This window comes from Temnothorax longispinosus, chromosome 4 (assembly GCF_030848805.1).
Source record: "Temnothorax longispinosus isolate EJ_2023e chromosome 4, Tlon_JGU_v1, whole genome shotgun sequence".
Taxonomy (NCBI): domain Eukaryota; kingdom Metazoa; phylum Arthropoda; class Insecta; order Hymenoptera; family Formicidae; genus Temnothorax; species Temnothorax longispinosus.
Genome location: NC_092361.1, coordinates 11,551,676 through 11,578,203, shown reverse-complemented (window position 1 = coordinate 11,578,203; position 26,528 = coordinate 11,551,676). Strand labels below are relative to the sequence as shown.

General features: G+C 36.7%; 1 protein-coding gene across 5 annotated transcripts in view; it reads right to left on the bottom strand.

Moving 5' to 3' along the window:
• Positions 1-26,528, bottom strand: part of LOC139812158 (serine/threonine-protein kinase SIK3) — a 245,452-nt gene that overhangs the window by 120,316 nt on the left and 98,608 nt on the right. For all 5 annotated transcript variants that reach the window (XM_071776791.1, XM_071776792.1, XM_071776793.1 and 2 more), the window contains one exon: positions 19,999-20,119. In XM_071776791.1, coding sequence (XP_071632892.1) covers positions 19,999-20,119 — 121 coding nt within the window. The remainder of the gene's footprint in view (positions 1-19,998; positions 20,120-26,528) is intronic.

The following is a 26,528-nucleotide window of genomic DNA, read 5'->3' as shown; positions in this document are numbered from 1 at the left end:
TTGGCAATCGGGGTGAACCTCATCTTCGTCTTGAACTTATTCTGCTGGATACGTTTCCCAGGAGGTAGAGTTTCTACCTTGGTGATCAGGATGCGATCCTTCGTCTTGGTCACAGGAACAGGAGTCGGGTTCACAGGAACAGGAGTCGGAGCCGAGGCCGTAGTCAGAGGAGGCAGCGTCTTGATCTCAGGAGCAGGAGTCGGGTTCACAGGAGGAGGCAGCGCCTTGGTCTCAGGAGCCGGAGATGGAGTCGCCCGACGGGCTGGGTCGCGACGACCCCGGAAACCTTTCCGCGGCAGGGTGTCGGTTGACTCTTTACCGTAGATAACGCCCTGCCAAGCAGGTATTTACGAAGGCCCAGAGTAGAGCAACACTTCGTATCAAAAGAGAATTATGTTAGGGGCCCCGGTAGGTAGCACGCCCTGACTGGCGTTCTCGAAGATCGCTGGGGAGGCCCCGCTGAGCTGCCCTTTATATAGGGATCGATGTCGAACCTTACTTACGAGAGAGATACGCCGCGCAGCGGTGCGCGCCGAACTATCCCGCCGATCGATATTCATGCCGCGCGCCGATCGATATTATGCTACTATCCGTGCTGCGTGCTGCGTGCCGCGCGCCTCCCGTCATACTATTCGTGTAGCGTATGTACGGTCGCGCGCACGTGGCGGACAGCTGACCGCCACATAAATCTTAGATTGGGACAAATTTTAGACTAGAAAATATAGGATCAAGAATAAAAAGAGGAAGAAGAGGTAAAGGATAGAAAACAGAGGAGAGGACAATAGGTAGGTGAAAAAAGCGCTGTTATAGAAGAGGCTATACGAAACAAGGGAGGATTAAATGTGAAGAGGATTATCGAAGAAGGAAGAAGAAAAAGCAGTCGAAAATCTCTCGAGTTCCGGGTCAATGGAGATGGAAAGAAGAAAGGTGAAATAAAGCTAGGACACAAGGATGGGCGGGCCTAGAGGTGGAAATGGAAATGGAAAGGAAAGTAAAAGAAGATAAGCATAGCTGAGGAAAGGTTAAGCCAACGATGAAGAAAAGATGAGATAAAAAGAAGAAAGGTATAGGAAAGCTATTGGCGTATTCCTGGAACAAGGATTGGCGAAACTTGTCTGCGTTGTAGGAAAGGAAAGGTAAAAGAAGATGAAAATAGGAAAATGAGTTAAAAGGACATGCCAGTCTTGTTGAGATAAGGAAAGGAAGAAGAAGAAGAAAATGCGGAAGGAGAAAAAATAGGAGGTATGAACGTTACAGTTTAAAGGACGCAGCAGTTTTCTGGAAATATTAGAATCTTTGGATGACACGGAGGCGAATCCAGGTATATTAATTATGCAACGGTAGATAGGAGGCATGGGAAGATAACTAGAGAACGCTTTTGAGGAGAAAATAAATGTTGCTTCGGTGGGAACGAGAGAAGAAGAGCTGGGAGGCAATTTACTAGGAGTGAATGAGGAGCAGTGTCGAGGAATTTGGCAAATAAGGAAGAGGAATGGAGCGATCCGAGAGCACAGAAGTGATTCGAGTTAAATTAGGAATAAATTCAAAAGATCAGGAAGATTAAGAAGATAATATATTGGAAGAAAAAGAAGAGGAGGTAGGTGCATATAGGGAGGTGTGATGAGTTTGGAAGGGCTGGGGACATAGGACAGCATTAGTTAGGTAGCAAGAGATTTGTTATTAGTCAAGTTTATTATATGTATTGTAAGATGAGAGAGTTACGTTAATATTTGAAGGTAAAGGTTAATAATTATTAATATATTAAGATGTGATTGAGAAACAGGAAAATAGTTGTAATATTAATGTAAAGGTAGGGATAAAGAAAAAGAGAGAATTAGGTTTTGGATTATAAAGTTTATAGAGAATATGCATTGATTTAGAATTCAAGTTTTATAAGTTTTATAAGTTTTAGGATGTAAGAAATGTTATTTTAGAGACAAAGCGAGATATGAGTCTAAAGGAGATTTGGGAAGAATTTAGAAATAAAAGAAATATAGGGAATATTAGTTGTTGCGCGTTGCGGTAAGAAGGTATGTGTGTGTATAGGTGAATAATGTTCGTTTCTTGGCTTGATACTGCCGAAGCGGACTGGATCAAGTATTACTGAGTTTAGGTTGTGAGTTTAACGTGCAAATAATGGGTTTAGGCGTGTAGGGTTTAAGGGGTGGTTTTTCTAGAAGAAATTAAAAAAGTATGGAATAAGGAATTAACAGTGTCACGCGTTAAGTTAAAAAAGTTGGTATGAGTGTGTTTAAGGTATATTGTAAACCAAGTCCATTTCATGGCTTTGTATAGCTGAAATTAAATAAATCTATCTATCTAATAGCTTTCCACGTCACCTATGGAAATACTGTATATTATTAACGCGTTTTTTTAGTGGTGTCCCCAGTATTTTAAATTCTTTAAAAAAGTCGTACTTAATGACTTTTCCTGTTCAGATTTTTCTAATCAAGAAAATTTTTAAAAATTATATATGAAATAGAGATAGAAAAAACTGAAGAATATAATAGAATTATAAATATCCCGATAGCTCAAAATTGGCGGAAATTAGAGGCAACCACGGACATTTCTCAATAAAATGAACGCGTGGTCGCCACGCGCGTTAGAAGTGAAACTTCTGAAGGCAAGGCTTTGCCATAACTTTTCTGAAATTAATACAAAAACAATGCAACGGAATTAGTCACTCCAAGCCGCCCGCAACTCGAAAATATAGTGATACACGCAGTTCTCACTATATCCGTCTCGCCAGTGCCGTACGCCTGATCGAATTTTCGTGACGCGTTTTCGAGTCGCAAAATCGAATTTACTTACCGATCCAAAAGGAGTTTCACTTTGTACGCCTGTTGGTCGAATTTTCGTGACACTATTTCGTGACGTTTTTTCGTGTCGCACAATCGAACTTACTACCGTACCAAAGAAGTTTCATTTCGTACGCCTATTGGTCGAATTTTCGTTACACTTTTCGTGTCGCATAATCGAACTTACTACCGTGCCAGAAGAAGAACCGTTTCGCCAACGCCGTACGCCTATTGGTCAAATTTTCGTTACACTTTTCGTGTCGCACAATCGAACTTACTACTGTACCAAAGAAGTTTCACTTCCGTTACACTTTTTCGTGTCGCGAATCGAACTCACTACCGTGCCTAAAGAAGTTTCACTTCAAAAATTCAAAATTTTATAAAGAATTCTTTTACCAATCATCGCCAAATTCAATACCAACCTTCCTTTAATGATACTCTATATAAAATTACATGTATAATTTATACACTTTTCAAGCAGAAATCGGTAACCCCTTCACCGATCCTTGCCAAATTCCATAACAACCTTCCTTTAATGATACTCTATATAAGATGACAAATCCCGCGAAAAACGATCTAATATGAATCTAACTAAAATCATATTAAATCATATTTAATTTGGGTAAAATTCAAATTAAATCCAGATTTTATATTAAAATTATATTTGTTTAAATACAGTTTTAATTTGCACTTATTAAAATCAGTTATGTAGATTAAATATGATCCACAATAAAATAGGGCTTTAATTAAAATTTAATTAGATCACTTATGTGGATCATATAACACTTTGAATCAAATATGGTTTTAATTTGTATTTAATAAGATAACTTATGTGGATTATATATGATCCAGAACCATACATGATGCAGAATATTTATATATAAGACTTTAATAAAAAATTAATGTGTTCTGTATGCGACTTTTACTCGATTCAATTGCGGCTTTAACCCTGCAAATTTGGTTTTAATTTGATTCTTATTAAAACGTATTTTTATTTAAATAATGTTTAAATAATATTTGCGGTAAAATTTGTTTCTTTATTTGTCGAACTTAACATGTAAAATATTTGATTCAAATTAAAAAAAAATAATATAGTCATATAAGATTATATATGATCAGATCAAAATATTGCATCTCAAAGTATCCGATAGATGGCATTCGATGTGATCTGTTTCTCGTAATTAAAATTTGACAAAGAGTGTTATAAGATAACGGTATCAAGAAGACACAACACTGTCTCGCGTTATTCTCGCGCGACGCTGTCTCGGAACGACACAATTTTTGTATCAGTTATATCGTGAAGTCCACTCTTATAATAAAGTAGCACGTTTAAAAAATAAAATTTTATATAATCTTGTTTAAATTTAAATTGGTATAAATTTAAATTTAAAACAAAATTATATAAAATTCTAATAAGATCAAATAACATTTATATATGACAAATTTGACTTATATGATTATATTTGACTTATTTGATTTATATTTAACAAATTAATTTTGAATTTATTACCATATTTAATCCACATTTGGCAAATTAAAACCATATTAACTCTGCATTTCCTTAGGTCTGTGCGGCTGATTTTGCATATTTTAACAAAGCAAGGTCCAGTTTAATCCATATATAGATTAAATAAGATGAGGCACTTTAATTTGATTTAAATATGACATATTTAAATTATAATTGATTTGCATATTCGATTCTAATAAGATTCTTAATAAATTCATATAAGCTTTTAATACGGTTTTAATACAATCGTTTTTCGCGGGATATGACATGTATGGACCGGATGGTAGCTCGGCCGAGAGAGGCGTCAAGGGTAGTGCCTATAATTACATTTTCTGCGAGACTTACAGATTGCGTGAGGCGGTGCTGAGCAGGCGGCCACGTATTATTGTGACGACTGAAGTCGCACTGTAGGATTTGCAGGTGAAGACGTGCTGCGGAAGGACGGCCGGCGGGCGAATCACGCTGGCACCCACAGCCGGTAAAGCGGAGCGCCTCGCAAGGCGACCGCTCAGCCCGTAACGCAGGATGACAGCCCGAGCACGAAGGATCCGGGAAGGGGGACGCCCCGACAAAGGTCCCCCCGTTGAGGAATAGAACCACTCTCGGGATGCTGCCACCGGTCGACGAGCCACGGCCCGACCAGCCTGGCCGTCAAATAACCGATCCTAGAGTCGCGACCTGGTCAGCTGGGCTCTAAGCGGATTTTAAATCCACCGCCAGCGGGTGAAGGAAGACGTAAGGGACGCCCAAGTCGGGCGCTACGCTCGCATAGGGCGTCGCAGTCGAGACAGGGATTACAACCCCGGCGCGCAGGCACGCGGGGCCAGCGTGGTCCCGCCGGGCCAGAAGAGCGGCACTGTCGTGCGAGCTTGCGAGACGAGAGGTGCCACCCATCCGCTTGCAATACGGACTCCCGGCTGCCGAGGAACGCAAAGACTGTAAGGCCACTGCTCAAGTGCACCGTATTATAATCAAGTAAGACCGTCTCGACGCCGAGACCCTCCCGGGAGTCGCGTTGTGCCGCGAGTATTGTGAAATCCGCTCAGTAGTGCCGAGAGAAATACTACGGGAGGGCCCGGTCGAGTAAGTGAAACGCAATTGCCCGTCTCGGGGACTCGCGCTCGCGGCCGCCGACAGTCAACGAGCGCTTAGAATAACGCGTAATTGGAGTCTACGCGAGCGTAGAATACCGCGTAATTAGAGTCACCGCGCGCTTAGAGCAACGCGTGATTGGAACGAGCACCGCGTAATTAGTCGGGAGATTTGAATTAGACTCGAGATTATTGCGAAACAACAAAATGCGCTTCGCGTGACCGGGTCGTTATTGGCGGAGAATCCTTCGCACGGGCCAGACACCGTATCGTCGTGGGGCCGTAGGGTGGGCTCCACGTGATCGCGTCGTGGCGTGCGGGGCATCTTTTGCGTTGGATTTTGCGGGCCTCGCGAGGTATCGGGCGTGATTGCGGATGCCCTTCGCGAGGTCATTGGAAGCGAGGTAGGTTTGCATAAAGGCAAGCTACCTTTCGCATTATTATCATTCGCGTTAATGTATCCTTATCTCTCGCGTTAATGTATATTGTTTCGCGTTAATGTATCTTGTCTCGCGTTAATGTATCTTGTCTCGCGTTAATGTATCTTGTCTCGCGTTAGTGTATCTTGTTATATCATCCGCGTCAATGTACCTTATCACTCGCGTTAATTCGTCGTTGTATCATTCGCATATCATTCGCGTCAACTAGTCGTTGTATCGCTATCATTCGCCTTAATTAGTCGTACCTAGACGTTTTGCCGTTCCCGCGGCATTCGTGGCGGGACGCGTTGCGACCGTTATCGGTCCTATCATTGAGATTCACTATTCGATCAATTATGTTGTTTTCATTTCCTATGCTTCTTGTTTAAATATACTATCTATTCTGGTTTATTTCATGTGTGTGTTGATTGCGCTGCACTCCCTCTCCTCCTCTCCGAGATCGTACAGCGATCGCCTACAGAATTCACGCCTAAGAGAATGAGCTGGTTAGATTTTGCGTAACGTGGTGCGAGTCATCGCACCTGGCGCCCATACCGAGCTTCAGAAATTATACCTAGTCGAGCTACCATACGTGACTAACAGCCTTGAACAATTCCAGCTTGCAGAAATAGATTTTTGGTAATTTCGAGTAATTGACGGCGCGCTCCTCCTCGACGGGCGAGACCGAGAGGACTCGTCGTCGTCATAAACTTATACACTTTTTGGGCAAAAATCGGCAACCCTTTCACCGATTCTCGCCAAATTCAATACCAACCTACCTTTAATGATACTCTATCCATTAAAAAAAAATTAGCTCGATATCTCAAAATTTGCGGAAATCAGAGCAATCACATAGATTTTTTTACACATAAATCGGTAACTCCTTTATTATTAGTAATTTTTTGAATTCTATTATATTCCTCAGTTTTTCTACCCCTATTTCATATATAATACTTTAAGATTTAGGAAAATCTGAACAGGAAAAGTCATTAAGTACAACTCTTTTAAAGAATTCAAAATTTTAGATATCCCAAATTTCTCTTTTTTCAAATTGGGTTGTAGCACAATGGCACATAGCCTATGTTACTCAGGAAGATATAAGCTATCCACTAGTGTAAAAATTTTTGAAATCGATTCAGTAGTTTCTAAGATTACTCTGAACAATGGTACAAACAAATTTTTCCTTTATATAATAGTAGAGATATAATCAAAATACCTATTTGCTTACGTGATTAAAAGCGATCTTCCTGATGACGAATTATCAACAGACGGGGCATACGTAATTGCGTTTTTGTCAACTTTGTCTAGACTATGACGATAAACCTGGCTACACGGCGTGCCAAGGAGGGCTTAAATTCAAGAAAAGCTTAACAAAAAATTTTATTATATTGAACGTGGCGTCTCGACAGATCAAAACAGAATCTGGGACGTGCGTTTCTGAAAATATTGTAACCGTTATAAGCATGTAACAGAAATTAAATAGGACTATGCGTTGTCTGTTAACACAAAAAATAAGGTCGCAAAATAAACTCAGAACCCTAATCAGAAATAATCAGAAAATAAGATAAATCACTGGAAGAAACGATAGGTTGTACCCTCAATAAGACAGTGGGGGCTTGGTTACCTATTCATTAGTCTTAAAAATCGATAGCCATGCCTACTACCTAACGCACGAATTATAGTTAGGAAAAAATTCAAAATCCACCTCCTGGGTGAGAAACATCCAACCAGAAATCCTCGAAACGAAAATCAGACGCATTCCACAACAAATCCATCCCTTCCATCCCTTGAACTTTCCTATATAAATCCCGACATTGCGGCACTCGCTCTCGAGCTTCGGTCTCTTCCTTCAGTTCGGTACTATAATCGTAATCTCTTCCGTTTTGAGTCACGATTTCGTATTTAGAGTCTGTGCACGAGATCCAGCAGCTATATCAATCGCTCTGATTCATCCAGCTACATCCATTTCGAGAAGGAGCCCGCTCCGATCTATAGAGCTCAGACATTCAAAAATTCATCAAGTAGTAAGTCCCGCATTTTTCTTTTCTCTTTTTCCGGGTTGTTTCCCTTTTTCTCTACTTCTTGTTTTTTTATTATTTTATCAGTAGTCGATTAAACTTTCGAATCCACGGGGATTGGTAATACTGATACGTGGCAATTTATTCCCTTCCGCCATCTCGGATTCGGACGATAGCGTGATCACTGTCAGCATCCGAATTCGTGGCGATTATTTCCCGCTATCTCGGATTCGGATGATAGTGTGATCACTGTCGCCATCCGAATTCGCGGCAAATCACGAGAACAAGTAAATCCTTCCGCTATCTCGGATTCAAACAATAGTGCACTCGCTGTCACCACCTAAATTCGTGGCGATTTCTATAAACTATTAAATATAAATAACGCATTGTAAAAGATCGTTTAAACGGATCCGAGAAAGATCGACCACCAACATCCCTTCAACCCGTTGTAACCTCGGTACTTTCAGTGGATCCGCGAGTACCACCTGTTCGACGTCGAAGTTTTCGAGCAGTCGTCAGATCCGCGAGAAATGATCGAAACAGGCGGACGCAAAGACTTTTGAAAGAGCAAGTATTAGAGTTTCTCCGTCACGGGAAAACTTCGATCCTCCGCGACTCCATCTCTTCCACCTGCTCAGCCGGAGGGGCCACCTTCGCCACCTCCTCAATTGCCTCCCTCGCCGCTTTCTCGTCTCCTTCCTTATCGCGTGGTTCCCGACACCCCCGATTCCTCACCTGCTTTCGAACCCTCGTATTCTCCGGTTCGTCCCGGGGAACTTCCCAATTCACCATCTCCCACACCTTCCGCTCCCTTAAGTCCCGCATACGAAAGATCCTGTTCTTCTGTTCCTTTCGAGGAACTCCCCAGAGAACCATCTCCAGCGCTGTCCACTACCTCAAGCGTAGAGATTCTCAAAGAGAGTCCTCAACGCCCACACTACTTCGCGAATATACCCGCTTATTTCCCACGCTATACGGATCCACAATTCCTGAAGGAACTCCTACCATCGGTCCTGGCGAGTTTGACATAGTCGAACCCCGCTCACTCATCCTCAGGGCGAATCCTCACCACTCTATTCCCGTCTTTATCCCTCTAACCACGAATATCCCTACCTAATCCCCGTCAACCTCTTCTGCAGTATGTTCCACCGACCCACCGTCAACCTCGAGGAGGTAATCAATTCAGACCCGATAACAATCGACTAAGATTACCATAAATGTAACATTATAATTATATTATCCTTTAATTAATTTATTATTTGATCATTATATTTTTCCTATTTATAATTTAATTTAGTATAACACACATACACACCACACGCACATTTAGCTGAAAATTTATGTAATTCCATTTTTAATCTCAATTGTAATAATAGCGGGCAGAATGTCAATTTCAAAATAGGTCTCCCCTCGAAAATCTTGCCCGATCACCTCTGAACTCATATAACACCCGCGAAGAATACACGTTACACATACATTCTATTTTAATTTGTAATAAATGTTTTATTTATTTTTAAGATTAAACTCAATGTTTATTCATTTTTAATAAAACCTCGCCTTCATCCCTTCACCGCTCTCGAAATCGCACAAGGTCCGATCCTGAGTTAAAGAGATTAAATTCTCTGACTCAAAACAGAACCGACGATCGTACCGCTCATGGAAGGCGTCCTAGCGTCCTTACGGACGTTGACCCATCCTGAGTCATTGAAAGTGCGTTCGGCTCGCGCCACGCGCCTCAGAGCGTGTACCTGCGAGCAACAGAGTATCTGCTTGCGTCCTTCCTTACCTCTACCCCTCTGGTTAGCCTATCCTTCGCTTCCCAGTTTTTTTATCCTAATCCTGGGGTTGGACGTAACAACAATAATGAGGAAGTTTCTTAAATGTAAATTTTCAGATTCGGGCTTTGCGTCGCAATATATCTCCGCTCATAAGGTACGTAGGGAAAAAATAAAAACATTTTTATTATGTAGTTCAAACCCAAGCTACCGCTAACTCACAATCTGAACGGTTGAGTCGTTACTAATATTTAATCTCGGATAATCGCCGGCTTACGTATAGATACACGGTCTATGTCTCGCTGCGCGTACACTTGGCGCGAGACACTAGCGTGTCTCTTGATAGATGATTATTCGCTGGCGTTCGTGAATGAATTAACACAGAGAATTGAAAACTGTCCACAAACACGCCGACTATGTTCATAAATTGTCGACCTTAGAAGTTGGTGAAGGACGAGTGTACGAGCGATCGCGTGTAAATATGTTATACAATGCGTACTCGTAAAATAAAGAGAATACATTGAATGCTTTAAAATAAAAAATAAATTTGGGTAAAAGTTTACAATAACTTACACAGCTCGGATTACTTTGACCTTGACATATGTTGTCAAGGACATAATACTGAGTAACTTTTCCTTATAACTTAGTCGGCGGTCGCTGCTTATTAAAAAGTTATAAACAAAAAAAGTTTGAAAAATATAGCAGCTATTTTGAGTATTGGAAGGCATAAATGACTAATATATATGTCGAAATAGTTCACGCATACACTTTTCACGCGAACCGAGGTTCACCCACACCCCCCCTGCTTTCGGGGGAGGTGCGGTAGCTCTGAAATAGTTCACGCATACACTTTTCACGCGAACCGAGGTTCAACCACACCCCCCCCCTGCTTTCGGGGGAGGTACGGTAGCCCTGAAATAGTTTTCGCATGGGTTAGTTGACGCGCTTTAAACAATTAAATACTGTTAAAGCGCGTCATCTAACCTATGTAGATTAGTGACGCGCTTTAAACAGTTAAATACTTGTAAAGCGCGTCATCTAACCTACGTATTTTCCAAACTTTTTTTGTTAATAACTTTTTAACGAATAACGAGCAACGGCTAAAACCTTCTGAAGGTCACTCGGGGTCATGACCTTGACAACATATATCAAGGTCATTGAAATCGGTGAGGTCTCCAATCTTCTTTTGTTAATAACTTTTTAATAAAAAGCGACCGCCGATTAAGTTATAAGGAAAAGTTACTCAGTATTATGTCCTTGACAACATATGTCAAGGTCAAAGTAATCCGAGCTGTGTAAGTTATTGTAAACTTTTACCTAAATTTGTTTTGAAAGTACTGTTTATTAAGACTTTTTAGTTTGTTTACACAATTATTACATGTTTCTAAAATTTGGTACCACCTTTTTTGAACACTCCGTACATAGCTTTAAAATATTGTATGTGTATATATGTATATATGTATAAATATAGTTTTACATTTTATATGTTCCATAATCATACAACAAAAATAAATGCAATAATACTGCAATATGCTTTAAAAATGTTAAAAGAGTACACTTAAGAGGACTAGAAAGGGTTGAAAATGCAGAAATTGGCTCGTGTTTAATTGTTTATAACAAGGCCGCGAATGAACATAAAACTTTTATTGTTAAGGGGATCCTAAAGTGAAGGCTGAACTTCCTCGACGTCGGTAATGTCAACATTTCTAATTCTGTTTTCTTGTCATATATCTATATCTGTCCTTGTCTAACGAGAGGCATCTGTCTTTGTTCGATTACTGCGCCATCTCTTGCCACACGCAATATTGCTTATCCTGTCAACCTGAATGTGCTTTTGCACATATAAAAGTTATATAAAGTAATCTTTTTTTCTAGGTTTTCAATCTTAGATCTAATTGCACGATATTGTTCTTAAATGTTGTTCCTAGGTCATGCCGGTCTAATTTTGTGGATATTTATCGTGGAATTTTTGTACAAAGCAAATATTGTCGTCACGTATACCAAAAATTAACAAAAATATTAATTTTTTTTCGTTTTCGATATAAATTTGACCACCATGACCTAGATTTTGATGCGTACTTTAATTCTAGACAAGAATTTTGCATTTCTATAAAGTCAATTAAAAGATTAGTGCTAAGAAAAAAAGCCGGTATTACAGACGGCTTTAGGATCCCCTTAAGGTGATCCTAAAGCCGTGATCCTAACCGGTTTTTTTCAGTTTTTTTCTTAGCACTAATCTTTTAATTGGCTTTATAGAAATGCAAAATTCTTGTCTAGAATTAAAGCACGCATCAAAATCTAGGTCATGGTGGTCGAATTTATATTAAAAACGAAAAAAATTAATATTTTTGGTTATACGTGACGACCACCACATATAAATTCGACCACCATGACCTAGATTTTGATGCGTACTTTAATTCTAGACAAGAATTTTGCATTTCTATAAAGCCAATTAAAAGATTAGTGCTAAGAAAAAAACCGAAAAAAACCAGCTAGAATCACGGCTTTAGGATCACCTTAAGGGTATTAATTATAACATTATAAAATGAGAAAATTTATTAAAAGCCATTCCCAGATCAATAATAACGGCGTCCCAATATAATAAAGAAAACTGTCGCATTCACGGTTTTACAACGATTCCGGTCGAACGGATAAAGGTTTTGGCAAATTTCAAGAATATTTCTTCTCCTTAGGCTTCCCTCTATTGATTATACCTAAAAAATTAAAAATAGAAATAAAATTAACAAAATGGCGTCCAGAAAACAAAAAATTTGGGAAAAAATTTTGTTTTCTGGACTCCATTTTGTTAATTTTATTTCTATTTTTAATTTTTTAGGTATAATCAATAGAGAGAAGCCTAAGGAGAAGAAATATTCCTGAAATTTACCAAAACCTTTATCCGTTCGACCGGAATCGTGGTAAAACCGTGCTGGATTCGACAGTTTTCTTTATTATATTGGGACGCCGTTATTATTAATCTGGGAATGGCTTTTAATGAATTTTCTCATTTTATAATGTTATAATTAATACCCTTAACAATAAAAAAGTTTTATGTTCATTCGCGGCCTTGTTATAAACAATTAAACACGAGCCAATTTCGGCATTTTTCAACTCTTCCTAGTCCCCTTAATATGCACAGATAATAAATTTCTTTTAAATGTAATGATATTTTCCGCTGTGAAAAGCGCTTTTTCAAAAACAACAAAAAAAGAAGAATAATTAAATAAATTCTAGCTAACTTAGCAATTTGATTTCCGTTTTATTTCTTGTAGTGGATGATTTGAATCAAAATTAACAAATTTGTACATTCTGAGATGTTATTTCTCGGATATTGGCTATGTTTACACCCTGAAATTAGGCCGCGGCCTGTACCTCAAATTCGACCTAAATTATTTAGCCCGCCTGCTGTAAACAGTTGATAGACGACCGGACCTGGCTTCAGATCAGGCCGCGTATTTTAGAGACCCGACCTGAAATCGGCCGTTATCATTTGCGATGTAAACGCGCGATCAAGCGCGACGCGTCCTAAAAGCTTCATTTGCTTGTTCGGATTCGCTGCAATTCAGGGCGATCCCAAATACGATCCCGTCAATTTTTAGGTTTCTTTCGGTGTAAACAAATGATGACTAGACCTACTTCGGGTCACAATATAGGTCAGGCCGCGATCAGGTCGCTGGGTGTAAACGTAGCCATTAACTACATTTAGACCCTGAATTTAGGCCGCGGTATATACCTCAAGTTCGACCTAAATTATTTAGGCCGCCTACTGTAAACACTTGACAGGCGACGGAATCTGGCTTCGTATTTTAATAACCTGACCTGAAATAGGACGTTATCATTTGCGGTGTAAACGCGCGACGCGATCTAAAAGATTTATTTGCTTGTTCGGATTTGCTGCAATTTCAGATGAGCTGTCAAATTAGATAAGATTAAATCGATGAATTCGTGGCTTCTGGGCACATATTATGAAACTTTTCAAAATGTATTTTGATCGGAATTATTCTGTTTTCCTAAATAGAAATTTTGAAAATAACAACAATTTTGATCAAAATCCATTCCAAAAAGTTCTACAATATGTGATTTGTACACAGAACGCAGAAACGCTTGCCGTTAAACCGATAAATTCATGGCGATCCCGAATAAATCTCTTTCGATGTAAACGGTTAATTAAGAGTAAATATACTTAACAAGGGACCCACCTCCAATGACCTTGACCTTGACATATGTTGTCAAGGACATGACTCTAAGTAACTTTTCCTTATAAATTAATCGTCGCTCATTGCTTATTTAAAAGTTATAAACAAAAAAAGTTTGAAAAATATAGCAGTTATTTTGAGTATTAAAAGACGCAAACGACTAATATGTATGTGGAAATAAGGTAATTATTCAGAATAGGACCTTTTCCGAATTTTGATATTTTTTGCGGCTCTCTTGGTAAAAATCTTTGTTGTGACTTTGACAGTGATAATCAATCGGAGAAGCCCGAAAAATATGTATACCCTATTTTTTTATCCATTTTTTTACGTTTCGTTCAACTTACTACGCAAACGTTCAATTTTCTTTTACTTGAAAGTACACATATCAACGAATTACTTCCTTTAATGTTGACACAAACTGCTTGACACTGAAATAGACATGATTCACGAATTACTACCGATCTTTTTCAGGACCAAAATCGATTCTTTTATATAAGAGCCACTATTATACATATTTACAACATCAAAAGATCGGGAAAGCCACGTCGGAAAAAATAGATTAAAAAATAGGTTAAAAAATAGGTAGGGTACATATTATTTGGGCTCCCCCGATTGATTATCACTGTCGGAGTCACAACAAAGATGTTTACCAAAAGAGCCGCAAAAAAATATCAAAATTCAAAATTCTAAATAATTACCGGAAATAGTACATGTATGAACAAAGGAAAGTCATTTAAAGCAGTGAATCGTTAATATATTGAACGATCTTTTTGTTAAAGCAGAGAATAGTTAGCATAAAAAAAGGGTAAAAATGAAAATAAGGGGAGAAACCTCCAGTGATCTTAACCGACTTTGACATATGTTGTCAAGGACATGACCCTGAGTAAATTTCCTTATAACTTAATCGTCGGTCATTGCTTATTTAGTTGTTATGAATGAGTTATAAATAAAAGTTATGAATAAAAAAAGTTTGAGAAATATACAAGTTTGTGTCAGTATTGGGATCTGACATGAAGGCGGAGCTTAAGGTAGTCGTCTTGTCAGGGCATGTATTAGATAAAGTTTTCGATTTCGGATTTTATATCAAATTATATGATCAGCTTTGCAGTCGATTTTTTCTGTGGCTCCTTACCGACTATTTACTCTAGAAAATCGATCTCGAAAATCACAAATTTTGCATTACTTCATACAGACGGCCAGAAAAAGAAGGCTCTATCACAGTTTCAATCACATATTTTCGCATTTTTCGATTAGATGAAGTGAGAAAAAACATTGCTTTTTGTACATTAGATTTCGAAGAATCCGATGCAACCATAAAATATATAGTTTACCGGAGATTTCGCTGCTAATTTTTTAGTTTATTTTAGTGAAAATGCGGTAATCGAGCAGACATTTTTTGGTCGAGGTGAGGTTGGGAAGACTTGGCAACGCCGCTGGCTAATCACTGTAGTTGCAGGTTATGGGACTTGTCTTTCTTAGCCGAATGGATAGTGATTGACACCCCTGTCATGCATTTTGAAACCCTTTCTCAGTAATTGTCAAAATTCAATCGAAAAGTATTTTTCTCACTTGTAACCTTTCTCGACGACTCGCATGATCAGCTGATCAAAACGGAGTCAAATGAGAAAAATCACATAATTTGGAAAAAGTAACATACTTTGTCACGTATGAAATTTTACACCATTGTTACATATGTATAAGCCCTAAAATGTATGTGAGCGAGTAAGCGTGAGATGGCGTTGCTAGAGTAACGGACGGCAGCATTGCTAATTTCACCAACCACAGTTAGCTTAACCGACGGTTAAAGTTAGCAGGATTGACCAATAGAAATGAATCCACCCTGCTTTCTATTGGTCAATCCTGCTAACTTTAACCGTCGGTTAAGCTAACTGTGGTTGGTGAAATTGGCCCTAACACACGAGAGAGCAAGCAGTGAACGTCCGAATAAAGAACGAGTATTTAATTACGTATAGTGTTGTTAATAAGTTACCCCGGCCATCCTAAGTATAACATTGGCGACGAGGATGGGATTTATAGTAAACGGGTCAGGTTACCGATTAATGTGATCGAAAGTTGAGTCAGTACAGAACTTCAGAGAACCCGAAACGCCAAAAGAAGTCAGAAGTTTCCTGGGGTTGGTCAATTTTTGCGCAGCGTTTATTCCATATATGGCGACAATTAGCGAACCTTTAAGAAGGTTTACACGAAAGAGCAAACCATTCGTGTGGGGTGAACCACAGAAAATCGCATTTCAGACGCTGAAAGATAAGCTGACGGATGCAGAAACGCTAGGTATTTATAATCCGGATGCGAGAACTAGAGTAGTTGCAGACGCTAGCCCGGTAGGCATAGGTTGTGTTTTAGCACAAGAACAAGATCGACAATGGCGAATTATAAGCTTTGCGAGTCAAAGTTTAACTGATTATGAGAAAAGATATTCACAGACGGAAAAAGAAGCTTTAGCACTTGTCTATGCGTGTGAAAGATTTAAATATTGGCTTTTTGGTATTAAGTTTGAATTGGTCACAGACCATAAAGCCTTAGAATGTATATTTGCACCAAGATCAAAGCCATGTAGCCGCATAGAGAGGTGGGTGCTAAGACTTCAAATGTTCAAATACAAAGTGATATACGAAAGTGGAAAAAGTAATATTGCAGATCCGTTATCTCGTTTATTAAAAATAGGTAATAACGAGGGGGAGAAAAGTAAGTGTGAGGATGAATTGTTTATCGCGTGGGTTGCAAAAGAGAGTGTGCCGAGAGCAATGTCTATCGAAGAAGTGGAAGTAGAATCGCGCGAAGATTCGTGGTTAGGTGAAGTTAGGCAAGCGATTGCGACAGGAAACTGGGAGTCATTATCCAGTACGCGGATAAAAGCAATTAAAGACGAACTTTGTGTGTACAATAATGTTGTGTTACGGGGAACGAGAATTGTCGTACCTAAAAAGCTAAAGAAGCGAGTATTATCAATAGCGCATGAGGGACATCCAGGTATTGTTGCGATGAAGGATAGGCTAAGAAGTAAGGTTTGGTGGGCAGAAATCGATAAAGATGCGGAAAACTTTGTAAAAACGTGTAAGAGCTGCCAAATAGTGCAAAAGACAGCTAATATCTCACCGTTGAAACTAAACGCGCTGCCGGATATGGGAATGTTTAGCGACGGATCTCCTTGGGCCTTTGCCTTCCGGAGATTTCATTTCGTGATTATTAATTATTACAGTAAGTTCTATGAAATAGAGATAATGCAATCAATTACGTCAGCAGCAATTATTGATAGATTGAAACATATATTCGCGAGGTATGGTTATCCGAATAGATTAATATCTGATAACGGAAAACAATTAGTGAGCGAAGAAATGAGAGAATACACGTCTAGGTGCGGTATTAAACTTGTTCATGTAGCGCCGTACTGGCCCCAAGCGAATGGGGAAGTCGAAAGACAAAATCGCAGTCTTCTTAAACGCATAAAAATTGCACAGCTCGAACGAAAAGACTGGAAACAAGAGATATTAGACTATCTGCTTATGTATCGCTCATCTCCACAAGCATCGACAGGGGTTTCGCCAGCGGAACTAATGTTCGGTCGAAAGATAAAAACTAAAATGCCAGAATTGCAAGGGATCAGAAATAATCTAGATGGAGCTATTAGAGATAGGGATGCTTGGAAAAAGCTTAAAAGTAAAGAGCGATATGATTTACGAAACAATGCGAAAGAAAGTGAGTTGAAATTAGGTGACACTGTTCTACTAAAAACGATAAAGCGGGATAAATTAAGTCCGGCATATGAAAGCGTTAAGTACGAGATAGTTGATCGAGCCGGTGATAATGTAACGATTAAAAATGCGGATGGAAAAATGTTTAAGCGAAATGTAGCGCATGTCAAGAAATTTAATCGTGCAGGGCCTAGCGAATCCGACGAAGATGTTGAAATAATATCGGAGCAAAATGTCAAGGTAAAAACCGAATCGGAGTCGCAGGATGACTCTGTTGTTGCAACGAAGTCAGAACCAAGTGCTGATCTTAATGTAACGCAAAGTCGGCCTGTACGAGACAGAAAGTTACCAAATCACCTAAAGGATTATATAATGGAGTAGGTTTCAAGCAACGTGCAATTGTATTACTTATTACCAAAGACTTTTGTACGTCAAGACACAACTGTAACATAGATTGTAAGGTAAACGTTTATTCTGAGAAAGGGGAGGATGTTATATATGTATAAGCCCTAAAATGTATGTGAGCGAGTAAGCGTGAGATGGCGTTGCTAGAGTAACGGACGGCAGCATTAACACACGAGACAGCGAGCAGTAAACGTCCGATTAAAGAACGAGTATTCAATTACGTATAGTGTTGTTAATAAGTTACTCCGGCCATCCCAAGTATAACAACCATAATTCATAAAATTATTTTTCCCTTAGCAAAAATTGCCTGAAATATATTTCTGAACGTGAAAACCTACAAACAGTCACATGACTAGCACGTAGCGAGACGCCTGCCTTAACCAATATGGCGCCGATCGACTCAGTTTTAGTGAGCTTCAAATGCTGTGTTATAGTCTGTTATTAAAATGTTAATATCCATGGAAAATATTTGTGATTGACCTGGTGCAAATCCTGCGCAGAGAAAGTTTATTGAAGACGAAAGAGTTTAAAAGCAGAACGTATAATTAAATATGGAATAAATGAACAAAACATGAGGAGTGATGTTGTGAGCTTTACAGCTGTGTTCACAAACTTCTCACAGCAGTTTTCTTCAAGCGTCTCGTTTTTGCAACAACATCATCAAATTATTCACCGTTAATTATTATTGAAAATGTATCATTTACACATTCACGATGCTTTAGGTTAAACAAATTCTCAACTGATTTTTCCTGTCAAAAATTAACTTACCTGGCAGTATATAAGCCTCTTTCTTGAAATGGAGTGAACACATTCTCATATAAGGGATCCCTTTCTTTATCTTCAATACATTTTTCCAGGCTTTGAAACGACCAATTTTCTCTAAATTGTGCCAAAATAATTTGACATGTACAAAGCACTCTTTGGGCTTGGGAAAGCGATGAAATCGAACATTTAAATTACTATCAACCTTACTTCCACAACCGCGAACTAAACACTTAGTTCTTGCCGCAGATTTACAACGCGGAAAAAATTCATCCATATTAATAAAAATACAACGCAAAGCCAGTACGACTGCACGTCTGACGCCTGTACAATGCCACGAGATCTGTGAGCCCTGAGTGCTTTCACTTTCGACCACCAGATGTCATGGCGACCAATGTCAGATCCCAATTAAAGGAAGTAATTTGCTGATATACATATGTGTATAGAAAGTACATATACATGTACAAATACATCCCACTTCTGCTTACAGGGCAAAATGAGGTCTATCATTGTATGGTTCAGGTTTTCAACTTTCCATGTGAAGCGAGGTCCATCCCTACCCATCCCTGCTTGTGGGAAAGGGGCGATAGTCTTTTTCCCACCTATATGTATATTGTCTATGCACACATTTTAGTAAATTATTTCTCTTAGTATCGACACAAACCGTTGTATTTCTCAAATTTTTTTTATACAAATTTTTTTTGTTCATAACTTTTAAATAAGCAATGAGCGACGATTAAGTTATAAAAAAAGTTACTTAGAACCATGTCCTTGACAACATATGTCAAGGTCAAGGTCATCGTAGGTGGATTCCCTATTCGATATATTTATTATAACTAGGCCTACTTTGGATCACGACATAGATCAATCCGCGATCAAGTCGCTGGGTGTAAACATAGTCATTATTATGTAGCTCATTGAATTATACAGTAGAGTGTGTAATAAAGACATTTTAAAAATTCTATTCATAAAGTAAATGTATAATATTTTACAATTGTAATTTAAAAATAAATTTAACTGCATCATTATTATTTCCTGTTGTTAATTAAACAATTTTTATATTAGTAACTGTTTATTTTATGCAATTAGTGACTAAAACTAAAAGATGTGTTAATATAATGACTATATTGTTATGAACAACTTATAGACAACTAAGACAACTCACAACTGTCAGACAACTGTTTAATCATAATTCCATGCTTGGTCAAATTTTTAATTTAATTATATTTATAAAAACAACTGTTTTTCTTTTAAAAACTACTATTTACATTATAAAAATATAAAATAATATATAATTCAAGTCACATTACATACCCTCCAGGTTCTAATTCTATTACTCCATCTCCACCCATCCATGAATGCGCTAAGATTTGAGATATACTTAAACGTCGCTCTGGTTCTACCACCAACATGTGTCTAATCAATTTTTCGCAATCTACAAAAATAATAAAAATGTTATTCAAATTACACAATAATTATACATTATGTATGTGTATTCTCTTAAATGTAGTTAAAATAAAAGGGAAAATGTATAAGTGTTAAAAGAAGCTACTCTCTCTCTCTCTCTCTCTCTCAATTCCTGAATACACAGTCTCATTATAAATTCTATCAATAAATAATATATAATTGATATATATAATTTTTAATAAATAAATTTTTATATAAATAACATATAATTTTTAAATATATCTTACTGAATCCTATACGAGAGTTTTTAAAGTCGCAAAATCTAAAGACAAAATTTAAAGAGTCAAAATGACAGATCCCATATGGCAAGCAAATTTTTAAAAAATTTAATTATGATTTACATATAACTAAAATTTTATACGTAAGTTTTTTTAGGCTTCTACTTTTAAGTCTACAAAGTCAAAGTTGAAAATTAAAAATGACGTACTTAATATTGAAAAAATCTTTGGTATTTATTAACGAATCTTCATTTTATAATCCAAAACTAGTAATAAAAACTAGTGGGAAGAAGCCTCAAATTAAGAGACATGACAGTATCTCGCGCAAAGTATAAACGCCTGCGACACTGGCAAGAAGATCGAAAGTATCTCTATACCTTAAGCATCAAATTGAGTGGAGGCGCGATGGCCATATCCAAAAAACGGCTAAACGGATAAAATTTTTAATAGACTTAATCAATTGCTTGGCATTATATTATATAATAATAGTGTTTTTGATAGGGGTGACGCGTGATATACAACAGTTTTAGTGTTAGAACTCAATATATATTTTCTGAAGAACGTTACATAGGCCGCGTGTGACCGGTACAGTAAGATGGCGAGAGACTAGTAGAGATGAGAACATCAGTATAGATGCGACACCGCGCTCCCTATTGTGTACAGAGAGCGCCCTCCATAATGCCGAATCCGCATGGCGAGTCGTATACGGGATTTTCGCCAACAGTTTTTATTTTTTTTCTACATTGCATGTTAATGGGAGATTTTTAATATACAGGTATGTTAAAACCAGGTAATTTGGATTTAAGAAACGTCGTCACCATCGTTGTCGTCCTGCTGTCCCCTTATAAATCGAAATTTCAATACTCGCATACACCCTCACATACCTTCAAGCATCCTTTACACAGAAGTGTAAGAACTGACCTTTAGCTACGCCTTCATTTGTCCACTCCCATCTTCCTCCTAACCACTCCAAACACCTTAATATATTTCGACACGTCTCAACGTAACCTAACATACCTTTACCCATCCATATCACCACTCATCCTACTCCCTCACCCTAAAACACCCTCAAAACACACTCTGACATGTCCCTACATAGTTCATCACATCCTTATCCACCCAATATACATTATCACCCATCTTCTCTCCCTCAAGCAAACCCCTCACCCTAAACATTTCAATACAACCTGACACGTCGCAATACAACCTTATCAATCCAATTATATGTATATCATATTAAATCTATATATTGTTAGTTTTAATGTCAGTTTTAGCGTTTCGAATCTTAATAGTTATCGTCAAAACTTGTGAGATTCTAGGGGCCTATTACGTATCATTTCACGAGGTGAAAATGCGAAAAGTGAGAGAATTCACTAGAGTATCTACGATTTCATTGCCCGAAATCTAATAAATCTGTTCACTTTTCGCATCTTTACCTCGTGAAAAGATACGTAATATATTTTCCTGAGCTCCCTGCTCAGAGAGCTGATTAGATTGCCACAATTCCAAAAGAATTTTTGCTCTGTGAAATTAATATTTTCCTCGGAGTTCTGGGTAGCACCCCAAAAGTTCTGAAGATTATCCTTATAAATCATATCGTTAAAAGCAAAATTGAAAGAGTTCTCGTCGATCCTGTTAGCTGGATTGAGAAATTTTTAAGTTCAAAAAATTTTTTGGGGAAAATTAATGTTTTCTTCGAAGTTCTGGATATCTCAAAAGTTCTCCCGGGAAAAAAAGATTAGATCTGACTAGATCAAATTATATCTCAGCAGATCAAATTTTATCTGGTCAAACATGCTCAGATATGACTTCTCATGTCGCCCAGATCTGGTCATATATGTTTATATATAACTATATATAACTACATATATATATGGGGCATAATCTGGTCTTCGACGGCTCAGATCGGACCATATCTACTCAGATCGAACCATATCTGTGATTGAATTTCATCGAAACAGTCCAGATCTGACTGTATCTGTTTAGATATAACCATATCGTCTATATCTATACTCGAATGCGATCCAAAATACATTACATCTGACCATATCTGTCCAGATATAAGTTGAATTGAGGTTGTGTTTGATCAAAAACCGTTCAGGTCTGACGATATCTGGCCATGTTTAACTGTAATAAATTAAATGTTCGATGATCGATATTCGTCTAATGAGATATTTAAATATATAAATATGAATTTATTTATACGTAGCAAATTAAAAATATTTAATTATATATATTTGATATAATTATATAAAAATAATTTATGATAAAGATATAATTTGCAAAAAACAAGTTATTTTTTATAAACAAAAAAATGTTAGTTATTTGTTATAGAAGCATTTTCATCAATTTGCCTTATATCTAAAATACAAAGACAATCACAGAAATATAAGTTATTTCATACATTGTAAACTTACAGATGATGGATAAACAAAAGTAAAATAATTCTCAATTTATTATTTAATAGCTAGATTACATTAAAAATTTTATTGAAGTTATTTGGAGATTTGCATAAATAATTACCAACTCGAATAAGAATTATTAGAGACTTCACATTTTTTACTTTAATTAATAAGAATTTTTTATTGGTTATACAGAGTGTAACAAACAGGTCTGAAATTGTTGTAAAAAAAAAAATTAAATTTGATTGCATTTTGTAGAAGCATTGAATTTTGCAAAATTGCAAATGTAATAAAAATTAATATTATTATTCGATTCCTTTCATTATTTTACATATAAAAGTATAAAGGTAAAGTTATCAAAAAGTGACTACTTTATGAGATATCTCATATTTTCCTCTTCTAAAAAGGGGATGTCGTAGGTATTGTTGTCACTTTTCCGCGATGCCGATTGGTTCTCTTGCTGCGCTTACTTCATTTGCAGCTGTCATTATTTTGACAGTTGTGTGTATCAAGGGTTAATAGTGTAATAGTAATAGCATAATGTTAAAGCTAAATAGCGCGCACAAAGCGCGCGTCTGTAGTGTCTAGTCCACTCTTAAAAAAGGCGTGTTAAGTCGATAGTCGAATTAATTGTTGCCTTTTTACCGCGATGCTGATTGGTTATCTTGATTGATTGCCGCGCCGTAGCTTGCTTCATCCCGTGAGGGACTGTCATCGCGGAGTGTGTTTTGACAGTTTGAATGTTAGCGTATTGTCGTGTGAGTATAATAGTGTAACGTAGTAAAAATCAAATAATAGTATTTAAAGTTAAGTTATAATAAAAAGTATAAAATTGAAAAAGCTAAATAACGCGCGCGCAGCGCGCATCTGTGAACGGTTGTTTTAGATAAATTCTATATAATGTTTTTATTATAATTTTTAGTATTTTATTATTTTACATAAGATACTTTGTGTTATCTTCCTATTTCAGTTATTAACAGTTTTCATAAATGTTGCTAACAATATGTTTTCTGTACAAATGTTTTGTGCACACAACAGTAGTAAAATTACTACTATATAAGGTTATATAAAGATACGTATAAAGAGAGAGAAATATATGCATGGCCGGCAATCTTGAAACCTGCTGACGTTTGAGAATATTGAAAAGAGACAGCATATATACGCACGTGTGCGCTCAGTGCAGACAGTGTGTGCAAATTGAAAAGTGTCAAAAAAGAGAAAAAAAGAGAAGGAGACAGGGAGAAAAAGTGAGAGGTAAGCCTTAAACTAATAATTAAACTTATATTGTGCGTAACTCATTTACGATGAAAATGATAACGTGGTTTGTTCATAATTTTATTATTCGTTGTGATTAGATATTATTATATAAAGTTAAAAATGATGAACAAGAGGAAAAGAAGAAGACAGAAAAAAAGAGAGAAAAAGAGAGAGAAAGAGAGGCAGGTAAGCCTTAAAATGAAAATAAAAATAATAATAAAAATATAAGTTAAACTTATATTGTGCGTAACTCGTCGACGATTAATATTGTGATAGCGTGTTTCTTCATAATTTTTTTTCTCCGTGATTAGATGTGTTTGACAAAGTTAAAGATGACGAACAAGAAAGGGAAAAAGTAGAAGACAGACAGAGAGAGGGGGAAAGAGGGGAAGAGGAAAGAGAGAGAGAGAGAGAGAGAGAGAGAGAGAAGTTGAGAATTTACCTTTGTAATCAAAGAGATAATAGGCATATTAAAAATTTCGTATATAATAAGTTATATGTATAGTTTCTCTCTTTCATTTTTTGAAGCTTTCAATTAATTATTAAATTTATTTTTTGAGACTTTAAATTAATTATTAAAAATGTATTTATATATTTGCGAGACATAAAATCAATTTAAATAAAAAGATTTGTTTGTATAAAGTCATTTAAAAGTCATGTTGTTATACAACGTTACATTTTTCATGCATTGTATTCAAGCATTTAAACATTTAAATATTTTAGCATTTACTGCTACGTCAACAAAGATTTCTCTTTTCCTTTTGAATGTATTCAAGATTATTTTCCAGATAAGTTTTATAAAACGTTTTTACTTTTTTTATAATTTTTATTATTCTTAATTTTTTAAGAATGATACTTTTTATGACATGTTTTGTGTACAACATATATAAATGTTTTACGATACTGTATAAGGTTATATCTTATACATAGATGGATCTACGACATAATATGAGATTTAAAGTATTTGGATAAAAAAAAAGAAAAGAGTGAAATAACGAAAGAAGGAAGGAAAAAAGAAAGTTTAAGAAAGAAGGAAAGAGGAAGAAAATAGGAGAGTGAATAAACATGGGCAAAAGATGAAAGAATTGACTGATCCGCTTACTGCTTAAGTTATACTGCTTATGTTCTGTATTTTTCTGTGTGAGCCTTACTTGTGCCAAATTTTTATTGAAGAGGTTAAGCATATTATTTAATAAAGTAAATAAGTTTGTTTGTTATTGTATTTATAGACAAATTAGTATATGGTTTTTTACGATATGTATATATATGATTGCTAATTACTTTAATGTACCACAGCATGGATATTATATTATTCATCTGTATTACAGTATTGTCTTCGAAAAGAACAAGATATAATGGATGATTAAGTGTAAAAGGTAAAACTTGCAGTAGCGGTAGAAATTAATAAGAGGTAATTTTTAATATCTTGAAATATAAATATATTAAAGTTAGATGCATAGATAATTAAATTTTTATAAAATGTATATGGTAATACTTATAATTGATTATAATTTTATGTACAGTTGTAAATATTAAAAAAGAAGAATTAAAAATAGATACTACTAATTTTAAATTTTTGCAAAGTCAATATGCTATCCTTTTTCGATATTATTATAAATTACATATTAGCACGTTGAAGTTAAAGGATATATAAAAACTAATTAGTATATTAGATTATATTAATTATAGTATAATTATTTTCTCTCTCATATTTCACATTACATATTTTATGGAAGAGAAAAAAGACAAGAAAAATGAATAAGGATGTTTTAAAAAGTAACAGAGCAAATTGAGATTTCATATTTCACGAAACAAATACCCCAGGCATTTCAAACTCCCGCGCGCAGGGTAAATACATTCTTAAAGAACGTATCTCGTACTATTGTCATGGAGATTCTCAAGTATCACAAATTGTGTGCACGGTGGATGCCTAGGATGCTAGGTGCCTAGGGTGCCTAGGATTTCAGATCTTAAACCATCCCTCATATAGCCCTGACCTTGCTCCCTCTGATTATCATGTGTTTGGATTGAAGAGTCGAAAAAGGCAGAGAGAAAGAAAGAGAAGACAGAGAGAAAAAGTGAGAGATAAAAAGAGAGAGATAAGCCTTAAAATAATAATTAAACTTATATTATGCATAACTCGTTTACGATTAAGATGATGATAGCGTGTTTGTTCGTAATTTTTTACTCTTTCTGATTAGATATATTACAAAGTTAAAGATGATGAACAAGAGGAAAAGAAGGAGACAGAGAAAGAGAGAGATAAAGAGAGAAAAAGAGAAAAAGGGGGGAGAGAGAAAGAGAGAGAGAGAAAAGGAAGAGACGAGTAAGCCTTAAAATAATAATTAAACATATATTGTGCGTAACTCGTCGACGATGACACAGGTGATAGCGTGTGGGTACGTAATTTTTTTTTGTTCTCCGTTATTAGATATGACAAAGATAAAGATGACAAACAAAAGGAAAAAAAGAAGAGTCGAGAGAGACAAAAAAAAGAAAA